Here is a 16,072-nt window from a genome sequence, read left to right on the forward strand (position 1 = left end):
GGGGTTTCGACTACTTCCCCCATCGGACGCCTCCCCGGGTGGCGGATAGGGGACAGCCCCCTAGATATAGGGGGTACCGGCTTAACAACCGGGGCGGACCAAAAAGTAGTCGCGGGGAAGGTAACACTTCCCCATAATAAAAAAACACGATGGAGCACACCATAATAAAAAACAATGTTACCGTTCAGGGAGATTCGGACACCCCAGGACCGGCGGCTGTGCCAGCGGGAGCACAGGCGTCGTCATCCAGCGACCGCCCGGCGATTGTGGTGGACCAGGCAATCGTCGGAGTTGATGCTACTGGAAGGCTAGAGGAGACAACCTCGGAAAAAAAACAAAATATGAAGACACGACTACGGTGAGAGTTGCCGTCTATGCCAAGGCTCGACGAGGTAGAAGGAGATAGTGGCGAAGGCAACAATCCCAAGTCCAATGTGCTCGGTGAATTATGTGCCGAACTTGGGATTGAAAACGACGGCTGGGCCGATGAAGATGCAGTAATTGGCATTGTGGTTGCTCCACTCGATGTCGCCGAGGCTGATGTTGCAGCGAGGCAAGAGTCTGTAACACCAACGTCAACCGTCGACTTACATCGAGACCTTGCCCTCTCTGACGACGACGACGACGAAGATGGCAACGTGGGGCAAGCACCGATGCCAATTGCCGCCGAGGATGCTGCAATGGAAGTAGCAGAGGAGGTGGCTGGTGGTGATGACGAAGAAGTGGAAGCCTCTAAACAAGAATGCTTCAAGAAGTTAGTTATTCCGTTTGACGACGCTGGAAAGGCCACTGTAAGGGCGATGATTGCGTTCCTTGCCGCAAACAACAACGCGGCGTCCATCAAGCAAAGGGCAACAAGGGACGCAATGATTGCCACGAGCGGTGGTCTGATCCCCGACAGGAATGACTCTTGGGCGCGGGTTATGGCGGTGATAAGGATACCGTCGATGGAAGAGAAATTCTTACGGCTTTACACCGACCAGCAAGGCGTCGACAAAATAAAAAGGATAACCAAACTTCCACACGCGTCTATGGGAGGTGATCGAGGAGGTCGTCGCCCCAGCCACACGAGAAAACTGAAGAGGAAACCGTGGCATCTCACTTGACGTGCTTAATAGTATATATTGGGGCATTCTAAGGGTTATTGGGTCATAGGGTTATTAAACTATAAACGGAGGATAATTATTTTAGTTAATAATTAAAGAATACAGTTTTTTAAGAAATGAAATGACATCATTTTTGTGTTTCTTCTCTTTCTACATTTTCTTTTATTGCCTATAATCGTGAATCATTCGATATTTTTAATTTTGGTTACAGTCGAGAAATAACTTGTTTTTTTTTACACTCGTTTTTTCCCATAGTACATTGACTCGTTCGTAAGTTAACATTTGACAATTTTACCTTCGTCCCTTATTCATGTGTTTGTTGTATAAATGATTTCGAGACGACTTGGTATTTAAAAATTCGTCCTCACCCTCCCAACTCTTTCTCTCCCCATCTCATGTTGATTCCGGAATAATTATTTTCGTATATGTAGCTATACAAATCGTCCAGTTTTGTTACTCGAAAACCCTTGGGAAAAATTTTTTATAATAACTTTCTTGATGCTTACCAAGGTTAGATCGGTTATTGCGTACCAATGAGCACGATGAAAGAAGGCTCATAACCCCAAATATATTTTGTTTTTGTGAAAATTATAAGTAACCATATGAATTTTGGCATTTTTCAATATTCACACAATTTTTTAAGACATTGCCATCTTCTGTGGCTTCTCATCCAAGTACAATTTTTCAGGGCCAATTTTTCTAGACTTACTATTGAAGCTACGGTCGTGGAGAGTGTTTTTTTTTCATTTTTTACTTTTCTTTTAAATAAAAAAACACATCGAAGGTTACGAGCAATTCTATACACGAAAAAACCAATAAATTGTGTAAAAAATTCAATTCTCGTATAAACAATAGTACGTAACTCTTCTTGTATTGTACGATTTGGAAAAAAAAAATTATCATTGGTGATTCTGGGTTCAATCGTTGAAGGAGTAACGTAATCTCCAAACAATTGGAATCGAACGAAAGGTATAAAAGATTTATATATTTTTAAATCTTTTTTTAAACACGGAAATATTGCATGCATCCACGCACGTACACGTATACTTTTATAAAACACGTACGTTACCTTACTCATTGCATAAAGTGGCACGCCTTGTCCGACCATCAACGGCTCGTTCTACTTAACTTCCATGCTGTCAACTCGACCCGTTCTACTGGCCGACTCGCGAAACCACGGGCCTCGCCTTGAACCCACTTCCTTCGCGATACACACCGACTCTTTTTCTTGTAAATCATAAATTATGAAGGGAAGGGGGGTGTACTTTTTTCTCTTCTCCTTCGCGTACATGGTTATCTCGGGAAAATTGGAAGGAAAAAAAATGAAAAAAAAAAAAAAAAAAAAAAAAAAAAAAAAGCCAAAGAGCTTCTTCCTCGCTTGGTTTTCGATTATATAATTATCTGTCTGTGGTTATTTTTGCCAAGCTTTTTAGTTTTGCTCGCGGCCTACTGGTCATCATTGACCGGTGGATACCAGTCCTTATTACGTGGCCATCGCGTCATACCGGCGCTCCTGCCTCAATTACCCCCGCCAACTGATCAGCCTAAAATTTGTCCCGAATGTTGGGCCAATCTTTTGATAGGTGGACCACTGTCTAAAAATTTTGGCCAGCGGCTTCGGCGCTATTCCATAACATAACTACCTCACGCTTCTATGGGAGGTGATCGAGGAGGTCGTCGCCCCAGCCACACAAGAAAGTTGAAGAGAAAGCCTTGGCACCTGACTTAACGGGGATAAAATAGGGCAACGGATTAATCCGGGGTTAAATGACAAACTTTACAAAAACGGAAAAAAAAAAAAAAAGTTTAATACAAAAAACTTTCTAAGGAGGTCGGAGAGACGGGTGGGGGAAAGGGAATACAAATGGAGGTTGGAGGAAGGATGGGGGAAGGGACGTAGAGCAGCCATTCATTCTTACTTTTTCGTATGTTTACATGCGCTGGGGGGGGGGGTTGAGATCAAAATCCATTAAAACAAATGAAGAAAACCCAAAAAAACAAAATTTTTTTAATGATAAAAACCGACTTTTTTACCGATCGAACAAAAAAAATACACCCCTCGAATCGTCTTGTTTTGTCCTTTCTAAAAATACCCTTTCACCCTGGTTTATCGGATCGACAGTACTACTATTCAAAACAAACACACGGAAAACTATGTTTTTCGAAATTTTTAGTTTCAAAAGGGCCGTTGCAAGGTCTAAGTCGGTCCGACTGGACTAAATTGGGGCGCATTCAATAGAGGGCGCGAAAATCTTCAATATGGCGGCGGTTCAAGCGAGATCCACCGAAGCAGCCGGGCTAAACCCAATAATAACTTGTATAAATAAATGGTTGCGTGATTTGAAATGCCGTTGTCTTCAAAAGTCAATAATGAATCTGTTGGAATTACTAAACGTCATAATTAAAACTAGTTAAAAACTTTTATTGATGATGAGTTTGACCAAGCATTTGTTTTGACGTATATATTTATACACACAAAAGTTTGATGAAAATCGTTCAAGGTTTACAGGACCACAGATCCACTTTCGAAAGTATGCAGTAAAAAACAGATGATACGCCATAAGCTATTTGGAAATATACCGCAAATATGAATGCATACGAGAGACATGTATTTATATATATACGATTAATAAAATTTATTTCTTCATGGGGCAGTTGAAGCTCTTTGTACAAAAGCATGTTCTTCTCATTTATCTTACTTATGCGTCAAACAGCCAGTATTTACAAATTAGCAGAGTTAATAATAATACAGTCTACGCAACAAAATGGGTCGTGATAGCACATGATTTAATAATGCTGCGTGTATATGTTTTTCATTGTATAGCTCGAGCCACATTATTTTTCTTATTCGTTCTTATTTAAATACATACTTGGTTGTCTTTGATAATTGCAGGGCACTTGAAATTTATGTAACAATTGAAGTAAATTATAAACAAAAATTTGAGTGGCAGTTTTATCGCAAGAACGCAACAAGTCTTTTGAGTTTAATCATGAATATATATAGTTGCTACAGTGGCTGTAGCATGAAAAATGTAGTTTCAAAAAGTCAAGAGGAAAGCATGTATACACACATTAACTATAAATAATTTTTTGTTATTGCAGTTGTATTAAAAAAAAATATACATATATTTTCGTTTTTTTTTTTTTTTTTTTTTTTTTGTGCATCATTGCACCAAGTTTAACAATAATACTCAACGTTTAAAATTCAATTCATCTAGATTCTATACAAACAGACAGACATCCATGTATAAAATAATTAAGAAAATTATCACGAAACGACTACGATGACAGTTTAACACATTTTGTACAAATGGGTATTCTTTTTCAAGAAAATATAGTTTATAACGAATATGTACACTTGTAAGTATTTGTTTTTTAATTATGTGAAACTTTACGACGTCAAGCAATGTTTGATGAAATGAAAAAAAAAAAAAAAAATACAATAACTCTTTGTTTGCAAAAACTTAAAGTGTGAGTTTACTTGAGGTCTTAAAAATTTGTTTATCAGTCTTAATGTTTGATAAAACTTTAAGAATATTTTAGTAATAGCAGGGGCTTGGAAATGCTATTAACAGTTCACTACAAATAAAGCTTCATTATTAACTGATTTTTACTCGCCTCTGAATATAGTATCATACGCGCCATGATAGCAATTGAAGATAGTTGTCCAAGGCAGTATTTTTCATTCCTCTCTCTCTCTCCCTCTGAGTGTATCATGTGAAATTTATAGTATCTGTTTTTTGAATACTGTAGAAATAATTATTTGTGTTTGCTTCTTTTGACTAATCGCGACCAATTGTTCTTTTAAGGACAAAATTTTATCGAAATTAAATTACATTCTATTTACAGATTGTTACGATTAATATATAAATATGTATGTGTGTTTGCATGTATAAAGAGTATTTGTAGATCATAAATAACTAGTTACCAAAAAGGTGGTAGCAATCATAAATGCAAATTTTTGTTACAACCTCACATGGTACATTGCAAATATGATTGAAACCAATATTTTTCTATAAATTAGCCCCCTAAACAATGGTTTATAATAAAGTGTAATTTTTGTTGTAACTTACAATAACTCGTCATCATTTCTTTGCACAAAAAAAAAAATTTTCATGTCAAAAAACGTTTAATCATCAGTGACAAAAAATTATTAGCATGATGATGAAAGTATTTCAACAAATAAATTTACCATTTACATCGTTCTCTAGTGTTTTCCTAATTTATTGACATTCGTGAAACGACCGTTAAAAAAAAAAGGTTTTTTTTTTTTTTTTTGAGATTCTGAATTAAATTTTACTCGCATAAAGTGTTTATCTAACTGACATTTGTGAAACTGCTTAAGTCTGTCAAACTTCCAAATGCTTTGACTGTTGGTGCACTATAAACGGTTCACTCCACATGCGGCGTAGATCCCCCTAAAAAGGATTTTAATGAAATTATTTATTACAATAAATGTTACAACAGCTATGTACAAGTAGATAATCTTGAAGATTCAGACTCAAAGCTTCCTAGTTTATCTACTTGTACGAATAAAATCCACATCCACAACAACACCTTGAGGTAAGCCATAGTGAGTAGGGGTAGCAGCGTAAAGGGCACGAGGTAGAGAAGTGCGGGTTGTGCAGCCTTGAATACTTCGGAACTAACGGTGGCCGTTAGCAGACCCAGGAAATATCCAATAAGCGAGCAGTGAAAATAGGTTATTCGATTGAGGTGCCGGGGTGGCGGGACTCCGGCCTCGCAGCCACCCGCCAAAGGTTGAGCTTTTTTGTAGGCATCGTAACGCAGTACGAAACAGAGAAGCAGCCCTGGCATCACGACGTCACCAAGGCCTAGCATCGAAAAATGGCCTGCGCGATGCATCGACGGGAACACGAGCTTACCGGGCAAAGATAATTTCGGTGCCTCCCGCGCCACACCACCTCCAAAGTGAAACCTTCGTGCGACCAGCCCAACTGGATTGTCCGCGGGACGAGTTGCTACCTACGATGCCAGAGTAAAAAGATTATGTAAACTGTTCCAACATTACTATGGCTGCTGTCCAATTGATTACCTTGACCATGACGTTGGTGCTAAAGATGTAGGAAGAGAAAAATACCCAGAAAACGTCATAAATGAGAAGACCCGTGAGCAACAATGTCGACACTTTGAGACTCGGTAAACGTACAAATGCTATAAAAGCGACGCACAAGCCCATACCCATTGCATCCATAAGTAGCCAGTGACCCGTCAATACCCAGATGCAAACTACGCTTACACTCAGTGAGAAAGACAATAATTCGGCACCAGTGAATCTGCCGCACATACCAAATGATATTTTGTTGCCATCCGAACACGGCCGTATTATGTATTGACACATTGGCAGCAGCAAAAATGCCAAGGCCACCGTTGCCATAACTATAATGATGAATTTGATTTTGTAATAAAATGGTTTTTTTTTTTTTTTTTTTTCTTCATCACGGTAGTGCTTTTGAACTTACTTGCTGTACAAATTGCAAAAAGCATCTGCATACTGTCAAAGAAGAAAAACATGACGAGCAGAGATATGGAAGCACCAAGAGGTAGACAAAGAACGTGCATTGTGTCTAGAGTTAATATTCCTTTTCCTTGAGTATTTTCAGAGTTTGCTGTTGTCAATCCCGTCAACAGGTTAGCGCGTTCTTTTTCTTTTTCTCTCTCCCTTGCCTCTTGCTCCATGTTGAGTGATCGAAAACTACCATAAACAATAAGCAAAATCGATATCAAGTAGGTGGATACCCTTGATGAGTCCATTACAGTGTAGGCCCTGAAAATTGCATGTATTATTACTCAAAACTTCAATTTCGATTCGTACCACTTTGTACCCAAATAGGTGTACCAAAAATAACACCAACCATTGGTACTCCACCTGATTACTGGCCATGTTTTGGGTTATTTATGGCCACACCATTTAGAATTTATTTTCTAGTTTTTTCTTCTCCTCATTCTACACTAGAATTGACATCATCTACATTTTCACCTAAAAATAAAAGAAAAATTACATTAGCAAGAGTAGCTTGCATCGGTTAGTATGTGAATCGGCATTCGTAAAGTAATCACAAGTTATTGGATTTTTTTTTGTTTTACCAATATTTTTTCCAAAGGGAAAATATAATAATTAATGGACACCACAGGCTACAAGAGAGTAAAGTTTTACCGTAAACGATGACAGGAGCAATACACTACAGCCAAGATTTCCCATCATTTAAAAAAAAAATATATATATATATATGTGGGGGGTGCGTGTGTGTGTATATATATATTAAGTAAATAAAATGAAAAAAAAAAGAGAGTTTAAATAACAGTTAAAACAAAAATAGTGCTCAAGAGATAACGAAAGAAAGCATAAATGTAGTCAGTATAATAATGCAAAGAAATAAATTGAACAATGGCAGTGCAGAGAAAGTGTTTTTTGCTAAGAATTATTATCCTGCAGATTCTTGTTTCAGTCATTATGCTACAAACACTACTGTACTGGCTCTTGCTATCACCGTGCACAAGTGTATTGACAAGTTTCCTAACTAACACTCACGCGAGCAGTCAAACAAGCCGTACTTTCACCGTAACACACTAGGTATAGCTGCTCCCGTTCTCTTGAAACTACTTATGAAGGCTGCTCCTATATAGTAGAGCCCAAGTAGAGTAAAAGAAAAGACGAGCTCTAACCTAGCGGGGTCTGAGTAGACGGGTAACATCCTCACCGAGACGTGGGGATGATGATGATGCTGCTACTGTTGCTAGTAGTGGTCGTGGAGCAGCTCGAGCTCGCCGAAGATGAAGACAAAGCTCCATTTTAGTGTGTAAACACTGAACGTCACGTGACTGACTGCCCCCTCCCTTTAGCAGAATGATGATATATATCCGTGAGGCCGAGCACTATATATACATAAATATGTCCTGACACTGACGGCTGATATCCTTCAATTTCAATTCACTTCGACTAAATACACGTGCAATTTGTAACACATTTCATTAATCTATAACATGTAGGTATGTGGGTTAACGTTGTACAACATGCATCATTTGTGCTCCAAAGCTTGACGACTGCTTGTCAGCAGAGTACCTACTTGTATTTTAATGAATACCCCACTTTGCTCACAATATTTGCACGCACATTTGTCACACATTACACCCATGCTCTCTTCTATGTTATGTATTATGCACTTATCTCTCCCAGATCTCTGTCAATGCTCTTTTTCAGTATAATAGAGAGCATATACGATGGCTACCCGAGAGAATCCCGTAATGACGACACAATCGATGTTTACGATTATTGTTGTACCACCATTCAACAGAACGCCTCGGCAATTATTCCCTGAATGCTACCACTAGGTAGCCGTACGGAACGTGCTCGGCTTCATGGCGTCCTTGCGAAGCACCATCGCAATAGTAGCCTTGTCGACTGCAACAATAGCTTCCTCAGGGGGCTCGCTCGCTTTCTCTCTCTGTCTGCAGTATAGGTTATTATTGTCTGTCGGTTATCGCTGATTTTAGGTATATAATATACCTAAGTATAAGTACGGCATCGGAGGATTCGGATTTCGCAGGGGCCAGTCGACAGTTGACACATATACTAGACACTGTCTATCATATCGGGTGCGAGGGGACGCATAGGAATCGATAAAAAATTTACTTACGTTCTCGAAGCGCATAAAAAATATAGAAAAAATATAAGTAAGTGCGCATACAAAACATTAAAAAGGATTAGGAATGTTCGGAGACCGAGATACCTATATTGATTAAGCTTGTTTCTCTGATTTATAGACACTCGGCACTGCACGGCTAGTTGTGTATACTTTTATAATGATCCTGTACGTGATATCATTAAGTAGCGTAAAAAAAAACAGTGCTAGCAAATAAATCTTTACCTGATGGAAAAAAGTTATTAATAAATAAAAACATATTCAAATCCAATTTTTAGATAAGTAGGTATAGAGACCGATCACAGGTCACATACATTAGCAGCTGCAGCTACACTATCTACACAATAAAAAGTGTCATCGAGCGCCCAGAGTGCTCTTAAAAATAATGAATACCTAACAAATAAATAAATGTGTAACATATATTATAATTGCAGCGTTATTAGTTGTATACATTTCTGGAAAGTAGTATCTTCAGTAGGTAACATAGGGTGACATAGGGTAACAATTACAAACTATCAAAATACGTATATGTGTGTGTATATCTGTATAAAAGTTGTTTTGTTTTGACACAAGAGAATGTAGGGTTAGAATTCATATGATTCGTACAAACTCTTTAATCTTTTTCAACTGATCAACCATCAACCGTGAAATTTTGTCACTTAAGCTTAACAAGCTTTATTCGGTTGGAACACAAGCACAATCAATTTATTTTCTACCGAAAATTTGTTGGGTGGTTAGTGTAAGTATGTCAAAATTCTACCATCCACACGACATGAATTGATGAGACGCTGGCAATTGACAAAAAAATTTTTTATTTTATACGTATACACAAAGAATCTTGTGCTGTTATTAATTATATCGGTTTTTTTCTTTTTTTATTTGGTTTTTTTTTCCAAACCTGTTAGACAGACACACAAATATTGATAGCATAAATGTGTAAGTTTTTTTTCTTATGTAGATCACAAGTGGATTGAAAATACTCAACCATGGCTTTGAGAACTTACGGAGATAAGCCAATTAGTTTCCAAGTTGAGGAAGGTGGAGAGTATTATTGCATTGGATCTGAAGTAGGCAATTACCTGCGCCTCTTTAGAGGTTCACTATACAAGAGATATCCTGGCATGTACAGAAGATCAATCACAAATGATGAAAGAAAAAAACTCGTCGAGCTGGGTCTTAGTCAACATGTTCTTGCCTCCAGTGTTTCCCTTCTCAGAGCCAGTGAAGTTGAAGATATAATTGAAGGTAATGATGACAAGTACAAAGCTGTATCGGTACATTCTACAGAACCACCAGCCCCTCGGGAAGGCAAAACCAAGAAATCTATGGCATGGGTTCCAAGTTTACCAAACAGTTCACATTTGGATGCAGTTCCTCAAGCGACCCCAATCAATAGAAATAGGGTGCACAATAAAAAAGTCAGAACTTTTCCATTATGGTAATGATTATTTTAAAACACAAAAAAAAAATTTACATCTACAAATTTTTATACACAACCAATGCTTGAAAATCAGTTTCAAATTTCTTTAACCTAGTTACGATGACACTGACCCATCATCGAATTTGGAAAACGCTGCGCAACAAGAAGTCTTGGTTCCAATTCGCTTGGACATGGAAATAGAAGGTCAAAAATTACGAGATACGTTTACGTGGAATAAAAATGGTATTACAGGATTTTCCCATTTTTTATTTTTTATTTTTGCCTTTTCCAAAGCAACTATTTAAAATGAATCCATCAAAATAAATTGTATTTATTTCAGAAAGTATTATTTCTCCAGAACAGTTTGCCGAAGTCTTATGCGATGATTTGGATCTGAATCCATTGACTTTTGTGCCTGCCATAGCTCAGGCAATTAAACAACAAATAGAAGCATTTCCTCAAGAAGCAGTTTTGGACGAACAAAGTGATCAAAGAGTGATTATAAAATTAAATATTCATGTGGGCAATACATCATTGGTGGACCAAGTTGAATGGGATATGTCGGAAAAGGAAAATAATCCTGAAAAATTTGCAATGAAGCTGTGTGCTGAACTCGGACTTGGCGGGGAATTTGTCACTGCTATTGCCTACAGGTATATAAAACTTGAGTTTTTCAAGAATTTTGTTTAATGGGTTTGTTTGTAACTGCCAGTGTGAGAGGTCAATTATCATGGCACCAGCGCACATATGCATTCTCAGAAGCACCACTACCAACAGTAGAAGTACCTTTCAGACCACCTTCGGAGGCTGACATATGGGCTCCTTTTCTGGAAACCCTGACAGACGCCGAGATGGAGAAAAAAATACGGGACCAAGATAGAAACACAAGGCAACTATTATTATTTTATGTTGTTTACTAATGACCCGTCGTAATTATTTCATCAATCATTACAACATTATTAATGTATTACAGACGTATGCGTAGATTAGCAAATACTACACCAGGCTGGTAAAACTTGAATGTGGTCTGAAAAAGCACTCTTACACAGTGATTCAAACACTTGAAAACTTGAATTGGAAAATTTGTATACCTAGTATTAATTATTTACAAGTAAAATATTATAATTTCTCTAAAAAAATACCACAAGTTCATTATTTACAACAAATCCTAGGCAAGCAAGTTTGCATACAAGTGTTTTTGCAAACAATCGGACCTTGACCAGTGACCGCGACGATTTTTCATTATTCAAATGGACTGATCAATTCACAAGAATACTTTTATAAACGTCCATGCCTCTCATACCTACTTAGTTGGCTGTTGTTTCCTAAAAGCACTCGAGTTCCGATCTTTGGCGCTTTAAAACTGATATTAACTTATTATTAATCATATTTAATTTTTGAAAAATTGAGGTAAAACGGTGGATAAATTACTGATTAAATCAAGAAAATCCTTAAAATACGATAAAAAATTTAACTGTCAACTACGAGTGAACAAACAGTTTTCTACAAATAATAAGGGGTTATTAACGTTAATGAGAAAACAACACTACTTTGTTATCCCATAGCCCTGGAGGATGGTAATCGTGACCGTATATTTTATGTACTTATACCGATACACAAAATTCTAGAGTGCATGTACTCATGCATGCACGGTACCTAGATACAACAGCAACATTCATCCACCCTGAGTACACACCCAGTAATACCAGTACAATGTATATAATTGTATACAAAATATTAGAGGTAAATGTTAGCGGTGACGGCAGCTATACTCTTTTTTGAGCGAGTTCATAGGTTGCTGTGTGAGAAAGAGTGAGGGAGGGAGGCAAAGCAACAACAAAAATGTATATATATATATGATATCTAGCAGTCGACGTGAACGCATATGACTCGACGCGACGACCAAATATATAGGTAAAACACGCCGGCGGCGCTTGTTGACTGCGATGAGCAATATATTCGTATCGTGTTCAACGTGCATCGGTGTTCGACCACCTCACGCGATCCCCTCTCCCCTCTGATCTGATAGTCTGGTTTGATTCTGGCTGGCAAGTTTTCCTCCAATTTCTCCATGCTGTCAGCTTCAACGCTGTTGTCTACTGCGGCTGGAGTATTCAAGTGATACATAGTTTAAATAAGAAGTGTGTACGGCCTGCAGCATTTCTAAAGGGATATCATTATCATCGAACCAGGCAATTGTATCAACACACTTACCAAGTACAACATAGTGAATACTAATCGTAAGGTCGGGTCAAAGCCCCCCCCCCCCCAGCCTACAATTTGACTTAGCCTCCAGGCAGAGGAGTCCAACAAACTCCAATTATGGATATAGCGAGTCTACTTGAGCAGGCCACGGTGGCAAGGAAGGAGGGTAGCTTAAAGCCGAGGAACGCATTTCCAGAACGACCCTGGATGAGGAATAGTGGAGCCGCGGCAGCCGCGCCCTCCGGCAACATTGGCCTCAAGGGCATCATTGCTGGTAAGAGTTGCTAAAGTTTGCTGTTACTGCATACTTTTTGTGACGAAAATTTATTTGTCCATGTTTACTTGTAAGTAGGTATACACCCCCCACGTGAGCCTCTGCTTAGTTGACGAAGACGCGCAATGTATTTTTCCGATAGTAACACACGTCGATTTACCGATTTCGAGTTGTGCCGAGTCGAGATATGTTAAATGTATATTTTTTACACAAATCAATTTACTTGCTTGGTTTCATATACATATACATATATGAGTATTTGCACGCATACTTGAGCGTGCACGAAATTTTTCAAAGCGATTAAAAATAAAAATAAAAATAGCAAACTTGGTTCATATTTTAAATTAATGACAAACCATGACACGAATCGAAAAGTGCTGTAAAGTAAATTTGGTTTGAAACAATAAAGGTTAAAAGATAAAAAGCCAAGTATATGTATTATGACAGAGTTTGACAAGTTACAACTATTTCTCCTAGAGTAAGAATATTTTAATGGCAAATTATTTGCAAATAAACATAAGAAAGAATGCCATTCTCTCTCACTCTCGTTTCTCCCAAATGTTTTTTTTTTTTTTTTAGCCATTACTAATAATAAAAAAATTCACCACAATCAAACGTGAGATTAGAAACGAGGCCGTTTGTCGCTGTGCAAGCGCCTTACTTATCATTAATGTCGTAGTGATTTCACAATGATGATTAAACAATCAAATTGAATGAAATCCATCAGACACGAACTCGCTTATTTATACATTAAAGATAACAAGTTTTGTCAAATATTTCAAAAGCTTTTCTGATATAATAATAATAATAATAATAATAATAGTATTAATAATATTGAAAATAAGTGATGAAAGAACAAAACTAAAACAAAAAAATTTAGGTGGAATAACGGGAGGCATCGAGATTTGCATCACGTTTCCAACCGAGTACGTGAAAACTCAGCTACAGCTGGACGGCAAAACGGGGGCCGACAAACAGTACACGGGCATACTAGACTGCGTCAACAAGACCGTCAAGAACCACGGATTCTTCGGACTGTACCGGGGCTTGTCGGTCCTTCTTTACGGCTCCATTCCAAAATCGGCAGTAAGATTCGGCTCCTTTGAAACCGTGAAAAAACAACTTGTGGACGCGGATGGGAAACTCAACGTTCAGAACCGGCTGCTGGCTGGACTTTGCGCCGGTGCCTGCGAGGCCGTTCTCGCCGTCACTCCCATGGAGACGGTCAAAGTCAAATTCATTAACGATCAACGTTCGGCCAATCCTCGCTTCAGGGGCTTCGTCCACGGCGTTGGAATCATCATCAAGGAAAATGGTTAATAGTTACTTGTATGCATGTATCTACTGCGAGTTGTTGTGTTTCTGTACAAATTCTGTTTAACAATCTTGACATTTTTTCTATGTGCCTGTGTTTTATTATGCAGGATTTAGAGGAGTTTATCAGGGTGTAGTGCCGACAATTATGAAACAGGGTTCAAATCAGGCGATTCGGTTTTTTGTCATGGAATCGGCAAAGGAGTGGTACAAAGGTGGAGATAATAATAAACATGTTCCTAAACTAGTCGTCGGTGCCTTTGGGGCGATAGCCGGAGCCGCTTCAGTATATGGAAACACGCCTATCGACGTTGTGAAAACGAGGATGCAGGTATGGAATTGGAAAAAAAATTTTATCTTAATTGTTGATACTAGCTCATATATATGTTTTTTTTTTTTTTTTTTTTTTTTTCATTTTCAGGGACTAGAAGCTTCAAAGTATAAAAATAGCTGGGACTGCGCTGTGCAAATTTGGAAAAACGAAGGTCCAAGAGCTTTTTACAAAGGAACGGTGCCTAGATTAGGTAGAGTTTGCTTGGATGTTGCCATAACGTTCATGATTTACGATTCCTTTATGGAAATGTTTAACAAATTTTGGCCTTGAAAGTTCAACTAGGAAAAACAAAAAATTTGTTTCCAAGCCTATATTTTTTTGGGACCGCAATTAAAAAACTCAGGAAGAGAAGAAAAAAAAAAAGAAAAAAAGATCTCTGTAAATAAATATCATTCGCGTAATGTGCTACCTCACCAAATGTACTTTACTAAGAATCAGTAATTGCCATTGATGGCGTGATGAAAGTGTTTTGTTAAAAGATTCTTATTGGCACGTATTTTGTACATTTTAAATTTTATGGAAAAAAAAAAAAAAAAAAATGTTTATGTGCCACTTGGTTGCCATTATTAGCTGTAGCGTTTTTATTTCGAAACTATTTTAAAACAACTGCTTATAATCTGGCCTCTTACATCATGATTCTTAAAAAAGTTTTACAATGTATGGCATCCACGAAATTTGGTTAGGAACAATAGTGCAAAAACAACCAAAGTGTTATCATCATCCTCTCAAGTTTTCAAAGTTTAATGCTTCAATATTACTGTATGTTGCATCTTTTAGAATGTTAATATTTCTAGATGATGTATAAAATGTTTCATGAGAGCAAAAGAACTAGTTTTTTTATGCGACACTAGTACACTATTTACAATACGTGGTGATTAAAAGAGTTTTCGCATGCATACAGCGATATTATACCATGTTACATTTGTTTTAAATATTAATGTTTAACACAAGTCACAAGCATTCCAACAATAATGTTACAAATCGATTTTTATTTTAGTTATTTTATACAATAATATTGTATTCTGTCAGAATAAAATATATTTATTTATATTTTGATGAAAGATATTGACATTTTTTTCACATTCCGCGTCTGATGGTACGATTTCGTAAGTTATGCATAAAAAGCCGCCAAGTGATTTTTATTTACCGTTTTGTTTGTTGTTTATCAACTTGTGAGAATATATTGTACATTTTTCTTGTAAAATAAAAAAAAAAATTTTCAGTTTTATAGTTTAAATAATTAATTTATTAATGGATACGTAATAAAATAACGAAAAACAGGGCAATAATAGTTTTGATAAGATAAAGGAGGCGAAGAGAATACACCGTAAATGTAGTGTTTTTTCGAAACGTTATTAAAGTACAAATTTTAAAAAAGTGACTTTTTATTTCAAATGTATACACCCATGAACATTATTCTGCCTCGTATTCATACTGAAATGGAACTGAAATTTTAAGAACAGCGTGTTAACGTTACAGGGTTTAACGTAAGAAGTAAAAAAATGGACTGAAAGGGGAAAAGTCGAAAAACTTTTTTCCGCTTTATTGTGTTTTTTTCGCTAATATACATTACTCTTTGGAAATTGTAAAATTTTTGTTGGTACATTGTTTTGTTTTTGAATTATTAAAACACAAATACAAAGTTCCCGAAAAATGTTTATTTCATTTCACTTTCAGGTAATTGTCATAGTAATTGCAAGAGAGTCGGTAATTTTTGCCAGAGTCTTATTTTCTCACAGGCTCAGTTTTTTCCCG

The 16,072-nt window shown here is 37.2% G+C and overlaps 3 protein-coding genes across 8 annotated transcripts; 2 read left to right on the forward strand and 1 right to left on the reverse strand.

Moving 5' to 3' along the window:
* Positions 1-4,539: 4,539 nt before the first annotated feature.
* SppL (signal peptide peptidase-like protein) lies at positions 4,540-8,799 on the reverse strand. Of its 5 annotated transcripts, none has more exons than XM_089588757.1 (6): positions 7,829-8,799; positions 6,983-7,107; positions 6,590-6,894; positions 6,163-6,506; positions 5,664-6,092; positions 4,540-5,524 (listed from the first exon to the last, which is right to left on the reverse strand). In XM_089588757.1, exons 2-6 carry the CDS (start codon positions 7,009-7,011, stop codon positions 5,456-5,458), a joined length of 1,176 nt encoding a protein of 391 aa, XP_089444883.1. In that variant the 5' UTR covers positions 7,012-7,107; positions 7,829-8,799; the 3' UTR covers positions 4,540-5,455. The 5 variants fall into 5 exon arrangements, with proteins under 5 accessions (XP_089444883.1, XP_089444882.1, XP_089444881.1 ...); XM_089588756.1 differs by having other exon boundaries at positions 7,794-8,799; XM_089588755.1 differs by lacking the exon at positions 7,829-8,799 and adding an exon at positions 7,660-7,787.
* Positions 8,800-9,331: 532 nt separating this feature from the next.
* Positions 9,332-11,297, forward strand: Snr1 (SWI/SNF related, matrix associated, actin dependent regulator of chromatin, subfamily b, member 1). Of its 2 annotated transcripts, none has more exons than XM_014353912.2 (6): positions 9,332-9,509; positions 9,729-10,208; positions 10,306-10,433; positions 10,531-10,843; positions 10,903-11,079; positions 11,164-11,297. In XM_014353912.2, exons 2-6 carry the CDS (start codon positions 9,757-9,759, stop codon positions 11,201-11,203), a joined length of 1,110 nt encoding a protein of 369 aa, XP_014209398.1. In that variant the 5' UTR covers positions 9,332-9,509; positions 9,729-9,756; the 3' UTR covers positions 11,204-11,297. The 2 variants fall into 2 exon arrangements, with proteins under 2 accessions (XP_014209398.1, XP_089444802.1); XM_089588676.1 differs by lacking the exon at positions 9,332-9,509 and adding an exon at positions 9,543-9,592.
* Positions 11,298-12,138: 841 nt separating this feature from the next.
* sea (mitochondrial citrate transporter scheggia) lies at positions 12,139-15,688 on the forward strand. Its single transcript, XM_089588568.1, has 4 exons — positions 12,139-12,669; positions 13,550-13,984; positions 14,094-14,314; positions 14,405-15,688. The coding sequence occupies exons 1-4, from the start codon at positions 12,513-12,515 to the stop codon at positions 14,585-14,587; spliced, it is 996 nt and encodes a 331-aa protein (XP_089444694.1). The 5' UTR covers positions 12,139-12,512; the 3' UTR covers positions 14,588-15,688.
* The last annotated feature ends 384 nt before the right edge of the window (positions 15,689-16,072 follow it).

The sequence above is a fragment of the Copidosoma floridanum genome, unplaced genomic scaffold, assembly GCF_036245765.1.
Source record: "Copidosoma floridanum isolate Cflo_tuat_1 unplaced genomic scaffold, Cflo_Japanese_pri ptg000007l, whole genome shotgun sequence".
In the NCBI taxonomy this organism is placed as follows: Eukaryota; Metazoa; Arthropoda; class Insecta; order Hymenoptera; family Encyrtidae; genus Copidosoma; species Copidosoma floridanum.